General features: G+C 45.6%; 1 protein-coding gene across 1 annotated transcript; it reads left to right on the plus strand.

Annotated features, from left to right (window-relative positions):
• Nucleotides 1-5,556: 5,556 nt before the first annotated feature.
• Nucleotides 5,557-20,088, plus strand: smarcd2 (SWI/SNF related BAF chromatin remodeling complex subunit D2). Its single transcript, XM_018727268.2, has 13 exons — nt 5,557-6,077; nt 8,705-8,901; nt 10,725-10,767; nt 10,950-11,072; nt 11,838-11,957; nt 13,625-13,720; nt 14,808-14,909; nt 15,917-16,078; nt 16,172-16,269; nt 16,372-16,507; nt 17,780-17,902; nt 18,089-18,190; nt 18,390-20,088. Exons 1-13 carry the CDS (start codon nt 5,901-5,903, stop codon nt 18,441-18,443), a joined length of 1,533 nt encoding a protein of 510 aa, XP_018582784.2. The 5' UTR covers nt 5,557-5,900; the 3' UTR covers nt 18,444-20,088.
• Nucleotides 20,089-20,466: the final 378 nt, after the last annotated feature.

Here is a 20,466-nt window from a genome sequence, read left to right on the forward strand (position 1 = left end):
ACAGACAGGCTTGTTGTAGGGTCCTTCGCCGGGGTCAATCAGAACTTGAAAATACCCCCCGAGCTCAATGCCGGAGAACGTAAGAGACTTGTTATGCTGCTCTTCTCACGAGCAGGGGCACAGTGCAAAACGACCACCCCACGCTGAGACCCGCCGCTTAATATTCTGGGAAAATCAGTGCGGCAGCGTGTCGCTCCACCAGGGTGCCCGGCTATTTTCTTTTAAGCTCTTATAACCGCACTCAGTCAAAAGAAAATGAAACCAATTTATTAACACATCTCGCAGTTCTGCTTTCCTCTGATGTACCTGCCCGACGAAGATTTCATTATTTTCATTATTTAAACCTTAAGGCCTGTGAGTCGTTATGTGAAGAACCTTTGAGAGTATTTGAGGGATAGAGAATAATTCAACGTGACAGTAGAAAGTAATAATAAATACGAAATACATTAAACGTGGTAACTATCTCACTGAAGCTTGATAAAGGTTTATTTCTACGCATGACTTGTCTGTCTGCCTGCCTGTCTATCCGTGTGCGATTTTTTAAATTTTAATTTAAAAATTATTATGTTGCTAGTGTAGGGGGGCGTGGCGGTGCAGCGGGTTTGACTGGGTCCTGCTCTCCGGTGGGTCTGGGGTTCGAGTCCCGCTTGGGGTGCCTTGCGATGGACCGGCATCCCGTCCTGGGTGCGTCCCCTCCCCCTCCGGCCTTACGCCCTGTGCTGCCAGGTTAGCATCTAATTCTGGCTCTTTTGAACTAACTGGCGAAAACGCACTGAAGTTCATGCAGTAAGTGAAGCCTCCTGCTCACGCCCTACTGACCTTTCGACTTGTCTGTTCTTTATTTATGATCTTGAAAGCAGAGGCACATTACCGAGACAGGAGGGTCCGGGAGACGGAGCGCTCAGCGCGAACCCGATGATAGACAGGAGAGTGCTTTTTTCTAAATGAAGTGCTCGTTTGCAAAATTGCACCCGTTTTTGTCGATGCCTCTTCCATACATAGGAACGATGACCTTTGGTGTTCCTCTGTAAAAAAACAACAGTTCCTATGAGTGCCTGCGGTATGAAAATTAGCTACAACAGCATGGCGAATAAAACCCAGCTCGTTGTCGTACATCAAATAGGGACGAATCACATTCCATTATCATTAGGTACAAAAATACAGTGGTTCTTGGCCACGGCCCCTGAGCGGCCCACAGCATTCTGCTGTTTCTTCTAACCAAACTTGTTCATTACCACAGACAGTATATATACTGGAAGGATCTGCAGGGATCTGATCCACCGCTGCCCGAGAGCAAAATAAAAACACCCTGTGACCGCTTCCCCGGCACGGCTGAAGATGGACAGAGTAATCCTGAGCGTGACCCGAAGCACACAAACCAAGTGGTTCTCTGCATCCACAAACATGCGTTTTGCCCCCTGGTAACCGCTGTGCCTGAGTATTGCCAGTAACATAAAAGTTCCCTGGCCAAACACAGTGTGCACATACATTAAAGTGTGTGTGTGTGTGTGCTTGTGTGTGTGTGCTTGTGTGTTTGTGTATATACAATCACAGCCATACATTTCCTTTCATATTCATTCAATGGTTGGGTTTTGCTTCCATCTACTGGCAAAAGCATGAGAAACATTTGCTACCTAAATTATAACATAATATAATATACACACACACACACACACTTTCGGAACCGCTCATCCCATACGGGGTCACGGGGAACCGGAGCCTACCCAGTAACACAGGGTGTAAGGCCGGAGGGGGAGGAGACACACCCAGGACAGGACGCCAGTCCGTCGCAAGGCACCCCAAGCAAGACTCGAACCCCAGACCCACTGAAGAGCAGGATCTGGTCCAATCCACTGCACCACCACGCCCCCCATCTAATACAATATAATATAATATAATATCATTCCATTCTTTTTTAAATACATATATCCATTTAATTGATGCTTTTCTCCAGAGTAACTATTTACCCAGTTATACAGCTTGGCGTGCCTTGCGACGGACTGGCGTCCCGTCCTGGGTGCGTCCCCTCCCCCTCCGGCCTTACACCCTGTGTTACCGACTAGGCTCCGGTTCCCCACGACCCTGTATGGGACAAGCGGTTCAGGCAATGTGTGTGTGTGTGTGTGTGTACTTTGCTCAGAGGTACTACAGCACTATGTGAGATCTGCAACTTTTACATCCAAAAGCAGCAGCTCTATCAGCTGCCCCATTAAGTAATACTTTATTTACAGTAATAGAAGACCATATTTATAAAAACATAAATACAATATTTATAAGAATAGTAGGCACTACTAGTAGCAGTAATATGGGGGTGCGGTGGCGCAGCGGGTTTAGCCTGTGCCTGTCTCTGGTGGGTCTAGGGTTCAACTCCTGCTTGGGGTGCCTTGCAATGCACTGGCATCCCGTCCTGAGTGTGCCCCCCCCCTTTCTAGCCTTGCACCCTGTGCTGCCAGGCTAGGCTCGGGACAAGTGGTTTTAGACAGTGTGTGTGTTTAATAATATAGAGCATTTTTTGATGTCCTACATTTTTGCATATCATAGTATCTTTAAATATAGTATAGTATCTTTTGGGGCAGCACGGTGACACAGCGAGTAGCACTGCTGTCTCACAGCCCCTGGGTGGTGCAAGAGGATGTGGGTTTGATCCCCACTCAGTCTGTGTGGAGTTTCCATGTACTCCCCATGTCTGTGTGGATTTCCTCTGGGTGCTCTGGTTTCCTCCCACACTCCAAAGACATGCTGTTTAAGTCCACCCATAGCGTTTGAGTGACAGAGAGAGTGTGTGTGTTCCACTGATGTATGGATGAGTGACCCAGTGTAAGTAGTGTATCTAGCAGTGTAAGTCACGGGTGAATAAGGTTTGTGGGCTGATAGCATTACATAGAGTTGATTGGTGAAAAGTGTCTGCTAAATAAATAAATGTAAATATTGACCATTAATCTTTCTATTTCTTCCATAATGTTGTTGTGGAGATTTTGTTTACTGTCCCGTTTTGTGCCGTTACTGACAATGCTGTGAATTACTGCAGCCAGTTAACTTGTTATTTCTATAGTTTGGACCGTGCATTGCAATGATCACTGTATCAGAGGGCCTCCACAGCACAGACTCTGCTTTATTATGATTCCTGCTTCAGAAGCTGTTAGTGAAATGGATCTGGAGAAGATCTGGCAAGTAACTCGTGCGTGAGCAGCATCCCCGAGCGCTGAGGCTGTGTGTGTGTTTTCACGTTGCGCTTTCTAGGCCGTGTGTCTGCAGTAATACTCACACTCTACAAATATTTATTTTCCCGTCGGGGCATTTAAAATATTTTAATATTTGTTTTTATATCCTCTTCGCTTCCATTTCAAGATTCTGTGCATTTCGGCAATATAAGGACAGTCCTGAAAACTAGAATCTCCACAAGTGTTCATTCCCTTAAGAATTAAGTGAATAAAGTATTAATTCCTAAGTGCTTGCAAAATTCATTCAGAACTGCACTGGTCTGCACTGTCGGGCCTGTTCACTTCAAAGGGTTTCGGTCATGAGTTATGGTCTGAATTAATTAATTACGTTATTAATATTATACAAATCTGAACTGTCCTGTTCGCAGCTAAATACTGTTGAGTTATTACTGGGAAGCAAACAACCTGATTATGTACAAACAGCACTTTGAGATTCACTGTGATACAGCAGAGACTATTACCCTTTTCAATGGGTCCCGCTATGGTATCTCTCCATACTTTGCATGGAATTTGAGGATCTCATTCCAAATTTAAAAAAATATATATATATTATTATTATTATTATTATTATTATAGTGCAGTAAAATATCTGAAAGTGCACGAATTTACTTTGTCATTAATTCATGAGACTGAGCCATTTCTGATGTCCAGAAACACAAATCACTATCAGCTTTTCGTTTTCCATTAAATCAATATAAAATAAAATCAATCAATACCTGTTTTCAATATTTACAGTATTAAATATACACACTGCAGCAATTTTCTCTTGTTCCTTTGTCGTTTTATCACACTCATTTTATGATTAAACTTTAAAGTCCATGTGTCACCCAGTTCTAACTGCAGGGGGCGAACTAGTTGAAGGAGCCTGGCCGTGACACACAGGGTTGCCAGATGGTGATGGAAATTATTGGCAGCAACTGATTTAATCTCTTCTAAATCAGTGGGATTAATTACCCCACTAGATGGGTTTCTCATTTACTTTTGTTAACACATTTTTTTTGCAAAATAAAAGGTCTGTAACAAAAATAATAAACCTTGGTGTTCCTCCCATAGGCCAAGCACATGTATCGTGGTGTGTGTAAGAGTGTGTATCCTGTGGGGGAGTGGCCCCCTGTCTGGGGAGTACTCTGCTTAGGGAGCTCTGCTTCAGGGATGGACTCCGGAGCTCCACAACCCTGCTTTAGGATAAGCGCACAGTGACACTCTGACGCACGGCAGGTTTGGCCGGTGCCCACTGTGTGGCGAGTCCTGGGTTCGAGTCCTGTTTGGGGTGCCATCAGGGTGTTTCCCCTCCCCTTTATCCTTGCGCCCTGTGCTTCCGGGATAGGCTCCGGCTCACCACGACCCCGCTCGGGACGAGTGGTTGTTGTCATTGGTTGGTTGATACTCTCATGAGACTCTTCTCTGTTCCAGGTCCCTCCTCCAGGGTTCGATCCCTACGGTTGACCTTAAAGGGCGAGCTGTGCTCCTCCCCCTCTGGCTACTTGATGCTCCCACTCAAGGGGACTGTAACTAAAAGCCGGGCGGTTCTCGATTTTGCCAGCAGCGACGTGGAACAACCTCCCTCTGCCTCTCAGAACTGCTGATTCCCTGTCAGCGTTCAAGAAGGGTCTCAGAACCCATCTCTTCTAGACCCGCTTGTCTCCCGATCTCCCGATTGATAGGCTCTATAAATCTGTAACGTTGCAGTTTGCTCTGAACATTTATACATTTGGTATCTGATTCTCATTTCTATACGCACTTACTTGGGAGAGGCAGCTGGTAGCATAGCGGTTAGCGCTACTGTCAAGGTCACGGGTTCGAATCCCACCTCCAGATGCAGGTTGCCCTTAAGGTACTTACTTTAAATTGCTCCAGTAAAATTACCCAGCTGTATAAATGGGTAAATAGTTGTAAGTGTTTTAACATAGGGGATGTGGTGGTGCAGTGGGTTGGACCACAGTCCTGCTCTCTGGTGGGTCTGGGGTTCGAGTCCCGCTTGGGGTGCCTTGCGATGGACTGGCGTCCTGTCCTGGATGTGTCCCCTTCCCCCTCTGGCCTTACGCCCTGTGTTACCGGGTAGACTCTGGCTCCCTGCAACCTTGTATGGGACATGTGGTTCTGAAATGTGTGTGTGTTCCCACTTGAGAAACCCTTGTGGTGCCAAAGAGTTCCTACAGTATATATAGCTCAGAGTATGTAGTGTACAGTACATAGAGCACAGTATACAGTAGAGCGTGGGCTCGCATCCCAAAGCACATGATTTAGATCGAGCGGCACCATCTGGCAACCGCGGTAGACAAGTTCCGTGTTGTTAGAGCGCGCGGAGCCAAACCCCTTTCTGATCGCTATCTTTAGACATTGGTCAGGCTGCACACTCAACATCTGTGTGTGTGTGCGCGCGCCTGCCTGCCTGCCATCCGAGGCGCACACAGGGGTTCGAGCAGAGTCATGGGCTCGCGGGGCGCGGCGAGGCACGCGGCTGCCTCCCTTTGCTCGCAAAGCGAGGGAGCGCGCGTTCGCTGAGAGAAGAGCGCGACACAAAACAAGTGCGGAGTCGGGCGCGCGCGGATACGCGTCTGATGCGTTTCGAAAGGTGACGCGAGACGGGCTTCGCTCGCGCTGTCGACACGCTCGTTTTAGGTTTTTATCCATCATCTCGCTCCTTTTTTTTTTTTTTTTTTGTTTTATTTTTTGTTAATGTCCTCGAGAGGGGGTTACCCGGGGAGCGCCGCGAGCCCGGTGAACCCCGCGGCGAGCCCGGCCCTTAACCCCATGAGCGCCGGACTCGGAGGCGCGCTGAGGATGCCCTCGGCCATGCAGCACGGCGGCGCGGGCTTCCGGTCCATGAGCGGAGGCGCTCCGCAGTATCACCAGGTGAGCGGCCGAAGTACCGCCCGAAGAGCCGAATCACACGGCGGAGGGAGACGGGCCTCGCGCGCGCGTTGCGGCGCGGTGTGTGAACTTGCGCGAGACGACGCGCACCCAGTCAGTGCCGTACAGTTCGCGCTTCGCCTCATTCCGGCTACTTTTGCGGTTTAAAGTGGCGCTTATGGCTGCGCGCAGTGTTATTGTAACGGTTTCGCCAGCACCGGGACGCTTTCGTGTCGTTTTTGATGCGAATGTGTAGTTAGCAACGTGCTAACAGGGCTGGGCGGGCTGACTGAGGCAGCACGTGATGGGTTCTCACACACACACACAGCTGGTTTATCACACACATGATTGTTGGAGCGGTGTGTGTATGTAACGTTATTCTTGCGTCGTTCGCCCGAAAGGAGAGGAGAGATTAATTTTTCCGAAAGGCCTGCAGAGTGCTGCGGTTTCGGATTCGCACGACTTCCGCGTTGAGGAGGAACTCTCTGTGTGTGTGTGTGTGTGAGTGAGTGAGTGAGTGAGAGAGAGAGAGAGGACAGCCGACAGCACTGTGACTGTTGTATGAAAGCAACACTTAAGTTTATACAAACAAGTCACTTGTATGACACTTGACTTGGGGGCAGCGGGTTAGAGCTGCTTCTTGGTTCGAAACATTACCCAGCTCAGCTGTAATTGGGGAAAATAATAATTATAATAGGGAGTCACTTGAAGAAAAGCAGCAGTCAAATGAATACTTGTTGTACTAAATGTACAGATGTGCCTTCCGAGGGCCGCTTGATACAAACATGTGACATGGAGAAGCATATTATGTACGGAGGCAACTGATTAAGTTGTGTTGTACAGAGACACAATCAATGTAGAGAAATATAATTAAATACAAAGCAGAAACACTTTTGTGGAAATGCTTCTTCTAGCGGAAATGCACAGACGCTTCATACGGGCCGATGAGTACGGACATCTGTAATAGAGGTGTAGCTATGAACACGCAAGAAGCGACGGACGTGTAGATACATGCAGACGCACACGTGCTACACGCTCCTTCAGGTGAGGCGCATCGCTGGGATCTTGGGAGGCAGCGTACCTACCTGTCAGCGCATAGCGACCTTCATCCACCCCCTGGGCCCTGCTCTTTGCCAGTCTGGCTGAACCGAGGGGAAAAACTTTATTCCGGTTTGAATTTGAATGAACGTGGGTGTAAAAAAAGCACAGTTTTGCTCCCCTAGATGAACATTCTTTTTCCTGTATTACTATCAACGATCCGGGGGGCCCGGTGGCGCAGCGGGTTTGGCCGGGTCCCGTTCTCCGGTGGGGCCGGGGTTCGAGCCCCGCTTGGGGCGCCCTGCGTCGAGCTGGCGTCCCCCAGCCCTGCGTTACGGTGCTCGGCTCCGGCTCACCGCAACTCCTCTCGGGACAAGCGGCTTCAGACAATGTGCGTGTATGCGATGTGTGTACCGTCAGCCCGTGATTTCAACATGATGTAAAACACTTAACGTTTATTAATTTAGCATGTGCTTTTCTCCAAAGTGACGTACATCTGAGACAACACAGCAGCGTACTACATCGACAGACAGAGATCAGGATACACACACGTGAATAGTATCGTGATTATCAAACGCCGAGTGAGGTCGTTGATGACTGTTTGTAGGCACTACGCTTTAGAAACCAATTGTTTTCCTTATATCCAGTAGAAAGCAACCCACATTCAATAATAAAATTATGTAAAAATAAAAGTGCAGACAATTTAAAAAGAACAAAGAAGGGGATTTGCTCGAATGAACTGTTAGTGTACTCAGCAAAGGAAGAGATGAGCAGTTGATTGTGTGTTACGGTGGGTGGAGAAGGGAAGAGGCTTGGCAGTCATTCTTGCGCTGACTCTGCACGAGTGTGCAGAAAGAAAGGGAACATGAGATAGGAGACCAACGGGAATGGCACCCTTACCCAGGTGACAGTACACCGGTATAGTATGTTAATGCGATGCTGCTTCACTTGTGCAACGTACAACTTTCAAATATTTTGGACCGTTTTTGCTTATTAGGAAATCAAAAATTGGGGATCAAAATCCAAGAGCTGTTAAAGTGAAAGTTTTAAGAGATTTTGTAAATCACGTGATGCCTGTACTTTCTTTTCATCCAAAAATATATATGGGCCTGTAGGGATCCTTGCAGTATTGTAATGTACAAAGTTGTTGTATTTGGAATTCAGGTTCCTGAGCAAATATTTTTCCTAACTTAAAGTCATTGAATTCTTTTATGTTTGTATTGTGACTGATCATTTGGGTTTTGGGTCAGCAAAAAAAATCATTTGCAGATTCACACGCTATGAATTTTTGTTTGCCTGGACTAATTTCCTGATACTTCAAAGTGGAAACTAATATTTCTAAATTGCCCCAGAAAAAATTACCCAGCTGTATGAATATGTAAACCATTGTAAGTACCTTAACACTTAAGTCCCTTTGGATAAAGGCACCATCTAAATAAATAAAATGTAAATGCAAAAGAGTTTCTAAGAAGGATGATGCTGAAAAATTGTCCTTATTGTTCAGCCAGTCAGTATTAATAGCACTGCAGCAATTCTAGTTCACAGCCTGTCCTCTATGAAATTCTGTGCCTTTATCCTTTGATTCTGCGCAGCGCCCTGGCATGCCCCCCAACCGAGGGTTGCCCGTGGGAAGCATGGGGGCGATGGGAGGACCCGTCCCGGGGCCTTCGTATGGCTCCGGCATGCCCATGCGGCCCGGGATGCCGCAGGCTGCCATGGACTCTGCTCGGAAGCGGTTCCTCCAGCAGCAGCAGCAGCAACAGCAGGCTATGAGTGGCCAAAGACGTGGGTGAGTGTGGGTCACCGGTCTCTCGACTTCGTGGCGAAGGCCGTTAAGGGTCACACGTACGGCTGAGCTGCATGAGCCCACGTGCTTCACTTTCTGCTCTTGTGTGAGTCCACTTTACATTGTCGCGGTAAATAAATATTCAGCCCCATCTTACAAAGAAAACGCATTCCTTAAAAACCCCTTGGTAGGGTGAATTTTTGTAGATCAAAGACATAGTTACTATTAGTTTTCGCTGTAAAACTTTTTATGCGTTCCTGAGTCCTAAAATTCATTCCAACTTCTGCTAAAATATCACGCAATCCAATTAAAATGGACACAGTTGTTTCGGTAGTTAACATTAGTTTATCCGAATACAACACAACAAGGAAGTTTCCTCTTATTATTCGCTATTTAACACTGTATGGTTCATCTATCTGTGTTCGTTCAGCTCTTGTGTCTCTATTATATACTGTATTTTACCTTGGGAGTAGACCGATTTAGTCCTCCTGTGGCCTTTCCCCAGCTTATTGTGGCCACGTATGTGATAAACGGTACGAGTGTGTTATTTCAACGGCGCATAGCCCAGGTCTCTTGGCTTCTCCATAAACTGGACAGCATCAGCGTGTTTGTGTCATTCAAGTTTTTGGTTTCAGACATGTCTTTGTGCCCCTTGTGAGAAGGCGTCTGTGGCCTTGGCCTCTGGCTGCAGGAGAGGCTCAACAACAGGCGTCTACGTATTTCAAGAATAAAGAAAGCTCAAGGCACAAGAGATCCCATGACTGTTCCCAACACTCAAACCACGAGGGGACCAAAAAAAGCACTGATGGCCTGATGGCTACGGCTGAAATCTGTAGACCTAAAAAATGTGTTCTGGTTTCCTTTCTGGCAGTTTTTACCGTTTAATATATATTAAAGCATCACATGCCAAATTATATAATGCACAAAAATAGGCATTAAAGTCATTTACATTTACTTTCATTTAGCTGACACTTTCCTCCAAAATACATACATCTCTGAGAACAACACAAAAAGTGCATCACATCAACAGAAGGAGAGATTTGGATGCAGGCGTGATTTTTTGGGTACAGTCAGTTTATTAAATTGCAAACACAAACATGTTTATCAAGCAAAAACTATTAAAAATGTATAAATACCCACACGCATACATACAAATGTACATAGGCACATACCTGTGTGTGTGTGTGTGTGTGTGTGTGTGTGTGTGTGTGTGTGTGTGTGTGTGTGTGTGTGTGTGTGTGTGTGTGTGTGTGTGCGCGCGCGCGCGCCGTTTCGGAAGAGTAGCCTAGCACTTGACCCATGTTCGTTGGCTTCATCTTCCAAAGTGTATAAAGCAGGTTCTTGTTTGCATGTGTTTTGTAACACCCACTATCCACTGTGGTTTTTTTTAAAAGACTTCATTTATTTGAAGTAACACACACACATTATTTGCATGTTTTTTTTTTTTTTTAAAGCAACATACATATATGCGCATGTTTATTTCCATTTTCATATGATATTTTTAGAGCAACACACTGCCTCCATTCAGTCCATTGTTTCGAAGATGGGTTGTATTTATGAATGTCTGCGTATATATGTATATTTTTAAAAATGTACACGTTTATAAAATTACATAGGTGTATACCACCTTCCTAAATTACATGTAAATAATTTAGTTTTTTTGTTAATGAAGCGTAGAGGTGTTTCATTATTTCACGTAACTGAAAGAAACTTTCACCATGTAAGTTGCTTTAGAGTAAAGCATCAGCAAAATAAATGGACGTCATTGCTGTGTTGTGTGGGGCTGTATTTAAGTTTTCCGTCATCTTGCTCTCCGTATCTTTCAGGATGAAAAGGCGTAAAATGGCAGACAAGGTGCTTCCACAGAGGGTGAGTTTTGTGTTACCTTATCCAGCACATCAGTGGTGAAGGGTTTTTTTACGTAGTGTTTTACCATGAACTCCTACTTTGTTTAGAGACGTACTGTTGTCTTCGAGATACGCGCTCTAACCTTTCGTGAGCGAACGGAGGCTTCTGACGTCCACGTGTTCTGTGCCTCCGCCCCTCTTTAGATTCGAGACCTGGTGCCTGAATCCCAGGCATACATGGACCTGCTGGCCTTCGAAAGGAAGCTGGACCAGACCATCGCCCGCAAGCGCATGGAGATCCAGGAGGCCATTAAAAAACCAATAACGGTAGTGATTCGCTGGCGCTCTCCCTTTTTCCTCTTTTTGTATAGCGTGTAACTCTAGAGCCAAGTTTTTCTTAGTAGGCGGGGTGGAAACAAACTGTCGACGCAGTGTCACGCAATTTCATGTTAAAATTATCATTTGCAAATCTCTTTCGGATCCACCTTGTTCTTTTTTGTTCATGAATAGCGGTTATAAAGAAACACAAGTATGCTGCTGTGGCTTATTGGTCCGGAGGTGTTTTCTTTGGGTATGAGAGGTCCCAGGTTCAAATCCCAAAGGATCCCAACGCTTAAGGACTTTATGTTTCTGTTTATTGGAAAAGGGCACAGAAAAGCCTTCACCGTGCAACTTCCTTTGGCATTAATTAAGTTCTTATTCGCAGTACAATATCTGTGTATTTGGACAGTGAGACAATTTCAACAAGTACAGCACCGATGCAAAGTGCTCTAGTATGAAGAAACGAAGATTGTGTCACTGTCCAAATACTTGTGTGTGCATGTATATATGTGTGTATATATAAATATATATCCATATGTGTATATTTCAGTGTGTGTATCAGTGCCTCTTTCTTTGTGTATTTATCTTTGTACATGTGTCTGTGTGCCTCTGTCTGTCTGCTGTCATGAATTAAATCACGAAAAAGTGCCTCTCGCTTCATGAATCCCTCATGCAATGAAAGTCCCTTCACTCGTATCGATGTGAACTGCAGTCGCCGTGGAGAAAGCGGAGAGAAAGACTCAAGGTTTTCTGTTCCCTATTTTCTCTCAGCAAAAGCGCAAGCTGCGCATCTACATCTCTAACACCTATTCGCCCGGAAAGCCCGAGGGTGAGGAAGCTGAGAAGGTGGCCTCCTGGGAGCTGAGGGTCGAGGGCAAGCTGCTGGAAGATGTGAGTATGAGAAAGGTGATACAGCTGAGAAAATGAATTCAGATATAATTTTTAAGGGCCTGCAGCCGTAGATCACTTTTCTCCTTCATCCTTTTCCCCTTAAAATTGCAAAAAGTTCTTTCCACTTTCAGAAAAGATGGAAAGCACCGGGTGACTGTCCTTTTAACTTCCTTTAATTTGATTTAGTCTTAACATATTTTGATGTCCCTGTGACCCTTACTGTCTCAGTGAGTATGAATAATGGATAAATGTTCTAGATATTTCTTTTGTCAGAGGCTTTGGAGAGGCTTGTACTGTTGTTAAAAGACATATTAATGCCATCCACCTCCCCCCCAAAATGAATGAACAGTTTAATGAACAGGACGTGTGAATAACACTCAGTGTTAACGGACGGAGCTGGAATAATGAGGACGTTTGCTGGAATGAGGTGCGATGTTGAAAAGAGTTCCGGTGGAAAACCCAGCACATGGGTTTATGCACATTTCATTTAAGTCGCAGCAGGTGGGGTCAAGGTTAGGACTGTTGCCTTTATGCTTGGAGGTCGCAGGTTCGAATCCCACCTTCTGTTGTACTACCCTTGGTCAAGGTACTCACGATGAATTGATATAGTAAAAATGACTCGGCTGTATCAACAGGTAAAGCAGTGTAAGTAGCTTAATGTCGTAAGTGCGGCACGGCTCCACAGCGAGTGCTGCGTCTGTCGCGGCACCTGGGTGGTGCGAGAGGCCGTGGGTTCGATCTCTGCTCAGTCGGTGTGAAGTTCGCATGTTCTCCCCATGTTTGCATGGGTTTCCTCCCACACTCCACGTGAGTGACGCAGAGAGTGTGTGTGTTTTGCTGTTGTATGGATGAGTGACCCTTTGTAAGTGGTGTATCTAGCAGTGTAAGTCGCCGCGGTGAACAGGGTGTGTGGGCTGGTAACAGCACAGAGAGTTCATTGGAAGTCACTTTGGAGAAAAGCGTCTGCTAAATAAATGTAAATGTAAGCTGCTTCACAGAAAATGTCACATAAGTATAAAAGTGCTCTGGGTGACAGTAGAAACATTTGAACTTGTTGACCTGTCCTTTTCCAGTGGTTGTGTTAGACAGAGCAGGAATTTGTGACAGTCTAAGGCAGCTGGATTAATAAAGTTGATCATGGTTCATGTAATTTTGGTCATACGGGGTGATGGCAGTGGGCCGCCAAAAATGTGTCAATATGGGGGTGGTTTCAGACGCATTCCCTATAACGGCATCTTCCAGCCCTTTCCAGAAGGTTTGGCGCGTGTCCCTGGCTCACACTGGGGGGACCAGATGTGCATTCTTTGTCCCGTGTTTCCTCTAGAAAGCGGGTTTAAAAAAAGAGAAGAGAAAGCAGTGTCCGTTAGAGCTCCGAGCCTGAGGCCCTCACGGAAAAGAGGAACTTGTTTTGCTCCGTTGGTTCGAGCCGCTCTGGGAGGGTTGGGCCGGGGGGGAGCAGAGGAGACCTCGTTGCGCAAGGACAAGCAGCAGAAGAGGCGAGCGATGAGGGCCGGTCCCCCGGAATGCTGAGCTGCCACAGATGTGGTCTGGCCCAAACAATGCAGCAGCATTCTGCACCGCAAACACTACGAAATACAGCGGCGTTCTTCACTGTGTTTGCCCTTACTGTCATGTGTGTCTCCGTGTGTGTCTGTGTCCTCTTTCAGCCCGGGAAGCATAAAAGGAAGTTCTCGTCCTTCTTCAAAAGCTTGGTCATTGAGCTGGACAAGGAGCTATACGGGCCAGACAACCACCTCGTTGAGGTAAAACATCCCTGCACTTATTCTCAACGCTGCAAGGGTTTATATTTGTTTACATGAAGAAGTACCAATTCTGAAAGCAGTTAATACCATATTAACTCCACTGTAAGAAGCACCTTCCTGAACAAAGGAAAAGCATCATATCAGACACGTGGCGCAAATCATGAAGCTTACAGCTTCTTGAATCCATGTGAACCCTAGAGGGACGGTCATTATTCTTGTATAAAATCTTAAATGAATAAATGACTCTGATTTACACCCCTGACTCTACTTACCTACTTGGTTTAACCAATGATACTTGGGCTTCGCTTATTTTTACACCTTTACACTACTTGTGTGTTTTTACTACTTACATGATTTCCTCTAAACAACATATGGAATTGGTCATTACATACTTATGTCACAGGAAAAAACGCTGCTTCTCACTGAATGACCATTTTGTGGTAAAATTAAGGGACGTGAGGTTTACGTCCTTTGAAGCAGCACTCTGTGTAAGTAGGTCAGTAGGTCAGCTGTGTAAATCATAATCATTCATTTATTTTATAAGGTTTTTTAATATTTTATACTTTTGAATCGCTGTTAGATCGAAGACTTTAAAACGGGACTTTGTCCAAATTGACGTTAGATCCAATGCTACAACCACCCATAACGGAAACGGTGTGATATCAATTGCTCAACGCATCTTGGTTTTGAAGTTGTTAAAATTTTAAAAGTTTTGAGTCCTAGAATGGAGGAAATGCAGTGATTTTCCGCATTCTTAGCGAGTCTTGTGATGCCGTATTTAAGGCGCAACCCTGACGCTGCCCCTGTGGCCTGGAAGGAACTCCTCACTTTGCAAGCAGATTGCAGGTCTAGATTTGAGTGTTTACTGTAAACACTGAGTGTGTTTGTGTGCCAAAATGGACTGAAGAGTATGTCATGTAGTCAGGGGTTGAAGGTGCGGGATCTTGATGTTTCAGAGCCTACAGAGCAGTCCTGCTGAATCCTGCTGGGTTCGCTGTGGAATGTATCTTCAGTGAAAAATTCCTCGCTCTGTTTGTCCATTGAATTTGATTGCGATTTTGAGTCTGTGCTCATGTACCCTTCACAGTGGCACAGAATGCCCACCACCCAGGAGACGGACGGGTTCCAGGTGAAGCGTCCAGGCGACGTGAGCGTGAAGTGCACCCTGCTCCTCATGCTGGACCACCAGGTACTGCAGCACATTACAGCATTTTTTCCAATACAGAGTCATGGGAGCTACATTTGTGAGCCGTTGGCATCGGCATGAACCTCTAGGTAGTTAAGCAGTGCTGTATTTTTCAGCATCATATTTGTCCTAAATTGTTTTGGTGCATATAAAGTGTAAGTAACAAGGGGGGTCATATGAGGGCACTTGGCCTACACGGACATCGATGAATCTGCTCCCTGATACCTAACAGGACCTGATCACTCCCTATATCCCAGGAATAGTGCTGAACAGTGCTGTGCTCTTACACATCTGGCCGCTCAGTGGTCCCACTCACCAGAGGTCCAACACTGGAAGTCAGGAGGTGGTAGAATTAGCTCCCTCTGTCCATCGGGGCTGCTGAATCCCTTTCAGCATTCATGAGGAGTCTGACTCATTCCTCTCCCGATTTCCTGGCTGCTCTATAAATTTGCATCAGACTGTCTGTCACAGTTACCTTTGTATTTCTAGACAGTTCTGTTGGCAACTGCTCATGGAATGGGCGTCATCAAAAACGCAGGTGTCGGAAAAAGACTGTTGGCAATCATGTGTCTGCATCTGAAGCTCTGTTGTGAAGTACACTTTTATTCAGTCTGAGTTGTATGTTGCTCTAGAGGAAAGTGTAGTGGTTAGAGCTGCCACCTTTGAGCTCAGGGGTCATGGGTTTGAATCCCACCTACCCTGCTGTAGTACCCCTTAGTAAACTACTTACCATTAATTAGCCCCCTGTATAAATGGTTAAATAACTGTAAGTAGTTTAACATTGTAAGTTGCTTTGGACAAAATCACCAGCTGAATGAATGAATGCAAATGCAATACTGTAATAGATCATAAATCTATAGTGTAAATAAAGAATGAATGCAAATATGGGAGAGGAGAAACTACAGTAGAGAGCAGGTTTTGTCTTTGAACAACAGTAATAGAGAGGGCTGTGGGAGACAGTGTGGACTGAACAGAAGGGCCCTTGCCTGGGCACGTCTCTGTCCTTCCAGCCTCCGCAGTACAAGCTGGACCCACGCTTGGCTCGCCTGCTGGGGGTCCACACGCAGACCCGCACCAGCATCATGCAGGCACTCTGGCTGTACATCAAGAACAACAAGCTCCAGGACAGCCACGAGAAGGAGTACATCAACTGCAACCGATACTTCCGACAGGTGGGCATCCTCCCTAGGACACGGGCTCTCCGGAGAGGACGAGGGCTTTGTCGGAAGGCAGCTCTGAAGGTCATTTCCTTGCCTTTGCTGCAGATCTTTGGTTGCACCCGCATGAGGTTCTCCGAGATCCCGATGAAGCTCGCTAGCCTGCTGCAGCATCCGGACCCCATCGTCATCAACCACGTCATCAGGTGGCACCGCAATCCTGCTGCCCGTGTTTGCAACGCAGCATTTTCTAGTCGGTAGTGTGTATTTACCAGGCGTGGGTATGCACGGCGTGTGATGTGTTTCAGCGTGGACCCCAATGATCAGAAGAAGACGGCCTGCTATGACATTGATGTGGAGGTGGATGACCCTTTGAAGGGCCAGATGAACAGCTTCCTGTCCTCCACAACGAACCAGCAGGAGATCGCAGCCTTGGAAATGAAGGTCTCTCCCAGTTTGCTTTTCCTTCTCAGGAGTGAGGCAGCTGAGATTTCACTTTTGCCGTTTTCAGGTTCCCGACAGTCTCTGTGTAGCTGTGCCACTCAAGTGGACGGTAATTTAAAATGAGAAATGTTAAAGGTCAAACTGGTTAATGGTCAGAATTTCAAAAATATATATTAAATGCTGCAGTTAAATACTACATTCAGGGTGTACCCTGCCTAGTCTAGCACCCTATGTTTCTGTGATAGGCTCCGGGCCACCGGGACCCTGAATTAGGACAGTAATTAGTGATGGGAAGTGAGTATATATAAAATTAAAATAATGATCATAATAATAGGGTCCCACCTATTAAATATGTTCAGGAACCAACCAGGAAGGAAACCGTTTGTTCATGAATAAAACATTTTATTAACATATCCAAAAGCAAATATAAATGCTTAACGTAATCAAATTTTTGCTGATTATCTTTGTTTTCTAGAGCAACAAACAGCAAAACAAAGCAGAATCTGAGCTATTAAGGGCCATTTTGTAGATTCAAAAGCTTTGTTACACTTCCAGGTAATAAAGCATGTAAAGGGTATACCAAATATGAATGGCAAAGGTCAGGGCTTGTTGACTTAATAAAATATTGTACAAATATTTACGATGGTGTACACTGGTATGTTCAGTGAGTGTCATTAAATATAATACTAGTTCAGTGTGATTTCAATGTTTGCATCTCCAAGTTAGATCCATTACAGTTCTCTAAATTCCCTGCTATGTAACTTCCATTCAATTCAGTTTATTTTTGTAGAGCGGTCTTCTTACTCATAGTGCTGTATAAAGTTCAGCATATAATACAGAATACAATAAAGATACAATTCAGAATAGCAGTATTTATAGATATCCATTTGGATAAGGCAGCTGGCAGCTGAGGAGAGGAAAGTAAAAAGCTCCCACTGTGAAGGGAGAAAAATAAAGCTCTGGGGGTCTGCTACCAGTGGTCCCTCACCCCTCCTGGACATATTACTGTGGTGAAAGGGGACCTTTGAGGGTCTGGCTAGCACAAAATACCAGTATGTATGTCAGGTAGACATACAATCCATGGAAGGTAAGGTAGGCATCCAGGCCCCTCATTGTTGCGGTTGGTTGAGGCAGTCAGTCATCAGTTCCTGGCCACTGAGCCCAGTGGTTGTTGCAGGAGTCCCACATACGTCCATCATAGCAGATGTCAAAGAATGCGGCGTGCGTGCGTGCGCGCTGCACATCTGGACAAAGTGAACATTTCCTTCTCAGATCCATGAGACGATCGAGTCTATCAATCAGCTGAAGACCCAGAGGGATTTCATGCTCAGCTTCAGCAACAGTCCCCAGGAGTTCATCCAGGACTGGCTCAAGTCCCAGTGCAGGGATCTGAAGGTAGGGTGGGGGGTCCATGTATAACACACACTTTGGCGCATTCAGCAGTAAATCATGTTAAGGGGATCATATTGCAATGTGACAAATGACATTGGTGAACGTGATGTGCCCTTGATCTTAACTTGCTGCGCTATGAAATTTGAGACGTCTGGTCACGCCTTGGTTTGGTCCACTGTTTTGTGTCAGCTCATGACCGACACGGTCGGAAATCCGGAGGTGGAAAGATGCTCAGAGTTCTACCAGGCGCCCTGGGTTCCAGAAGCTGTGGGCCGTTACATCTTTTCCAAGGTCGGCAAACCCCTGATGTCGGGAAGAACTTCAATCCGTGATCACATTTCCCAAAGTACATTGTTCACGTGTAACATTAGATGGACACAAATCACCTATGAATTTCACTGTTCTCCCTGACCCTTCTACTCGCCACGCACGGTACATTAAAGTCAAATGGGGTCGGTCTCCTTAAGATCCTATTCTGTGTCGTCCTCAGGTGCAGCAGAGGAGACAGGAGCTGGAGCAGGTCCTAGGCATTCGACTGACTTGAGGTCTCGGTCCCAGGCAGACCCTCCTCCAGCCACGGCCCTCGTTCCTCCCAGGGGTCGGGGTCACCTAGCGCTCCTGGGCCAGAGTCTCCCTTGGCCTCGGCACAGTGGAAAACTGGATGTGGAAGTTGGAAATTCTGCAGTCAGACGGCCAAACTGGAATCATTCCCATTCTACTGTTGTAATTCATTCATCCCTCTGCTATTTCATTCTTTCATCCATTCACTGTTTTCTTCTCTAAGTGAAATGTATCTGCAGTTTAACGTGCTGAAGTATTACTAAGGTTAAAAAAGAAAAAGAAAACCTGCAAAAAATTTTCTGGTTCAGTAATATTTTGGTATGAAACAAACAGTTTTCCTTCATTTTTTTTCTTTATTGCACTCTTTTTGCCTATTTTGATGTGACGGAGTGGAAGTGCGCACTTTGGAGCATCTCGATTCTCTACAATAGAACATAGATAGAATTTCCATTTTTGACGTAGTTTCTTCTTTGCTGTGCCAGGTATTATGATATATGCAATTTATTTTTCTATAATTTTGGAGCATAGCCATTGCTTAAGCTGTTTCGGTGCTCGTGCAGTATTAGTGTCATTCTGTGATGGACGTAAAGGCGCTGTCTTCCCTTTTTTTGTAAATATGACATTTGCTGAAGCCTGAAAAAGATTTGGCCCACTTGGACATTTGTCCTGACTGGTTCCAGAACTCAAGCTTGATGTTACTCTCAGGAACCCCGTGTGATGCGGCGTGGCTCTCGGCCCGACGGATGACGCTGTCCCCCTGCCAGGGAGATGCACTCCGCAGGCTAGCTGTTCTCGTTCAGGACGTTTTACCGTGCTTGAGTGTTTACGGTCCATTTGTTCTTGCGAGGGTGTTGCGCTGTTAGGAAGCCGAAGGAGAGGGGACTCGGAGTCTCTGTCCGGAGACTTTGACACGTGAAATGTAACATTGCTCCGGTAGGAATCCAAGCCATAGGTGGGGTGGAGGCGTCTCTCGCTCGGCAGGCAGCACGGTCGCAGTGCTCGGTCCTCTTCGAGTCCCGCATCGCGCTGCAGGCCGCAAAGATCGACTCTTGATAAACATTCCAGTATCGCAGACGGTGTTTGTTTACATGTGCTTGTAACTGCTGCGTGGGCTCGTCTATGGGGTGAAGATGTACTTTTTTTTTTTTTTTTTTTGTAATGCAACATGTGGTAAAGTTACTTCTTACTGGGTGATTTAATTTTTTAGGGGTTTAGGGTTTCCTTTTAATTTTCCAATCTTTGTTAAATTCTGAAAAATATGTTTTCACATTTTGCAGCCTATTTGCAAAGTGTGAACAGGAGAGCTGTTGTTCCCCACGTGCCTATAGAATTCCCGCACTGTTCATGATCCTGACTCGGTAATAAACAGTGGGCACCGTTGCAGGAAACTTGACCTGAGCAGCACTGCTATACGTTTTTCAAAAAAATAAATAAATAAAATCAAGGTGTGGTGGCGGGTTGTGCTGACCTTGTCTGTGTTTAGTTTTATACGTCGTATAGCAGAACTGTGGTGCTTTATTTTATTCAGGAAAAAAAAAGTGATTTGTGCACCATTTGAATTTTATAACCTTTTATACATATGTATTTTTGGATTACTTTGGTACATTTATAAAATAAAGGTGCTTGCATCAACCAAAACCTTTTGGATGCACTGTTTGTTAACGGTATAAAGGACATTTCTTCACACAGGTGTACGCAGTTATTAAAAACAAAATCTTTGAACAAACGTTCGGCAAGAAGGTGAGTCAGATACCTGTAGTTTTAAGACGAACTGACTAAACTGCATATTGTGTGCATAGCAACAGTACAAACTGCTGGGGAAAGGTCTGTCCATGCAGCAGTGTTTCATTGCACTGCAGAAATTACCTGTAATTAATTACGATAACAGGAAGCTGATGTACAGCTAAATATGTGAAACTATTTGAGGTATCATTGTACTGATATTTGGGTGTTGCATTTTGCATGAATTCATGCCCTTATGGGGCGGATACAAGCATTCTGCGATG

This window comes from Scleropages formosus, chromosome 20 (assembly GCF_900964775.1).
Source record: "Scleropages formosus chromosome 20, fSclFor1.1, whole genome shotgun sequence".
In the NCBI taxonomy this organism is placed as follows: Eukaryota; Metazoa; Chordata; class Actinopteri; order Osteoglossiformes; family Osteoglossidae; genus Scleropages; species Scleropages formosus.

Bases quoted from the DNA above. Each gene is read 5' to 3' on its own strand.
- smarcd2 (XM_018727268.2), top strand. From the start codon at position 5,901: ATGTCCTCGAGAGGGGGTTACCCGGGGAGCGCCGCGAGCCCGGTGAAC. The intron at 10,768-10,949 runs GTGAGTTTTGTG...GCCCCTCTTTAG, and splicing joins ACAAGGTGCTTCCACAGAGG to ATTCGAGACCTGGTGCCTGA. The intron at 11,073-11,837 runs GTAGTGATTCGC...ATTTTCTCTCAG, and splicing joins CCATTAAAAAACCAATAACG to CAAAAGCGCAAGCTGCGCAT.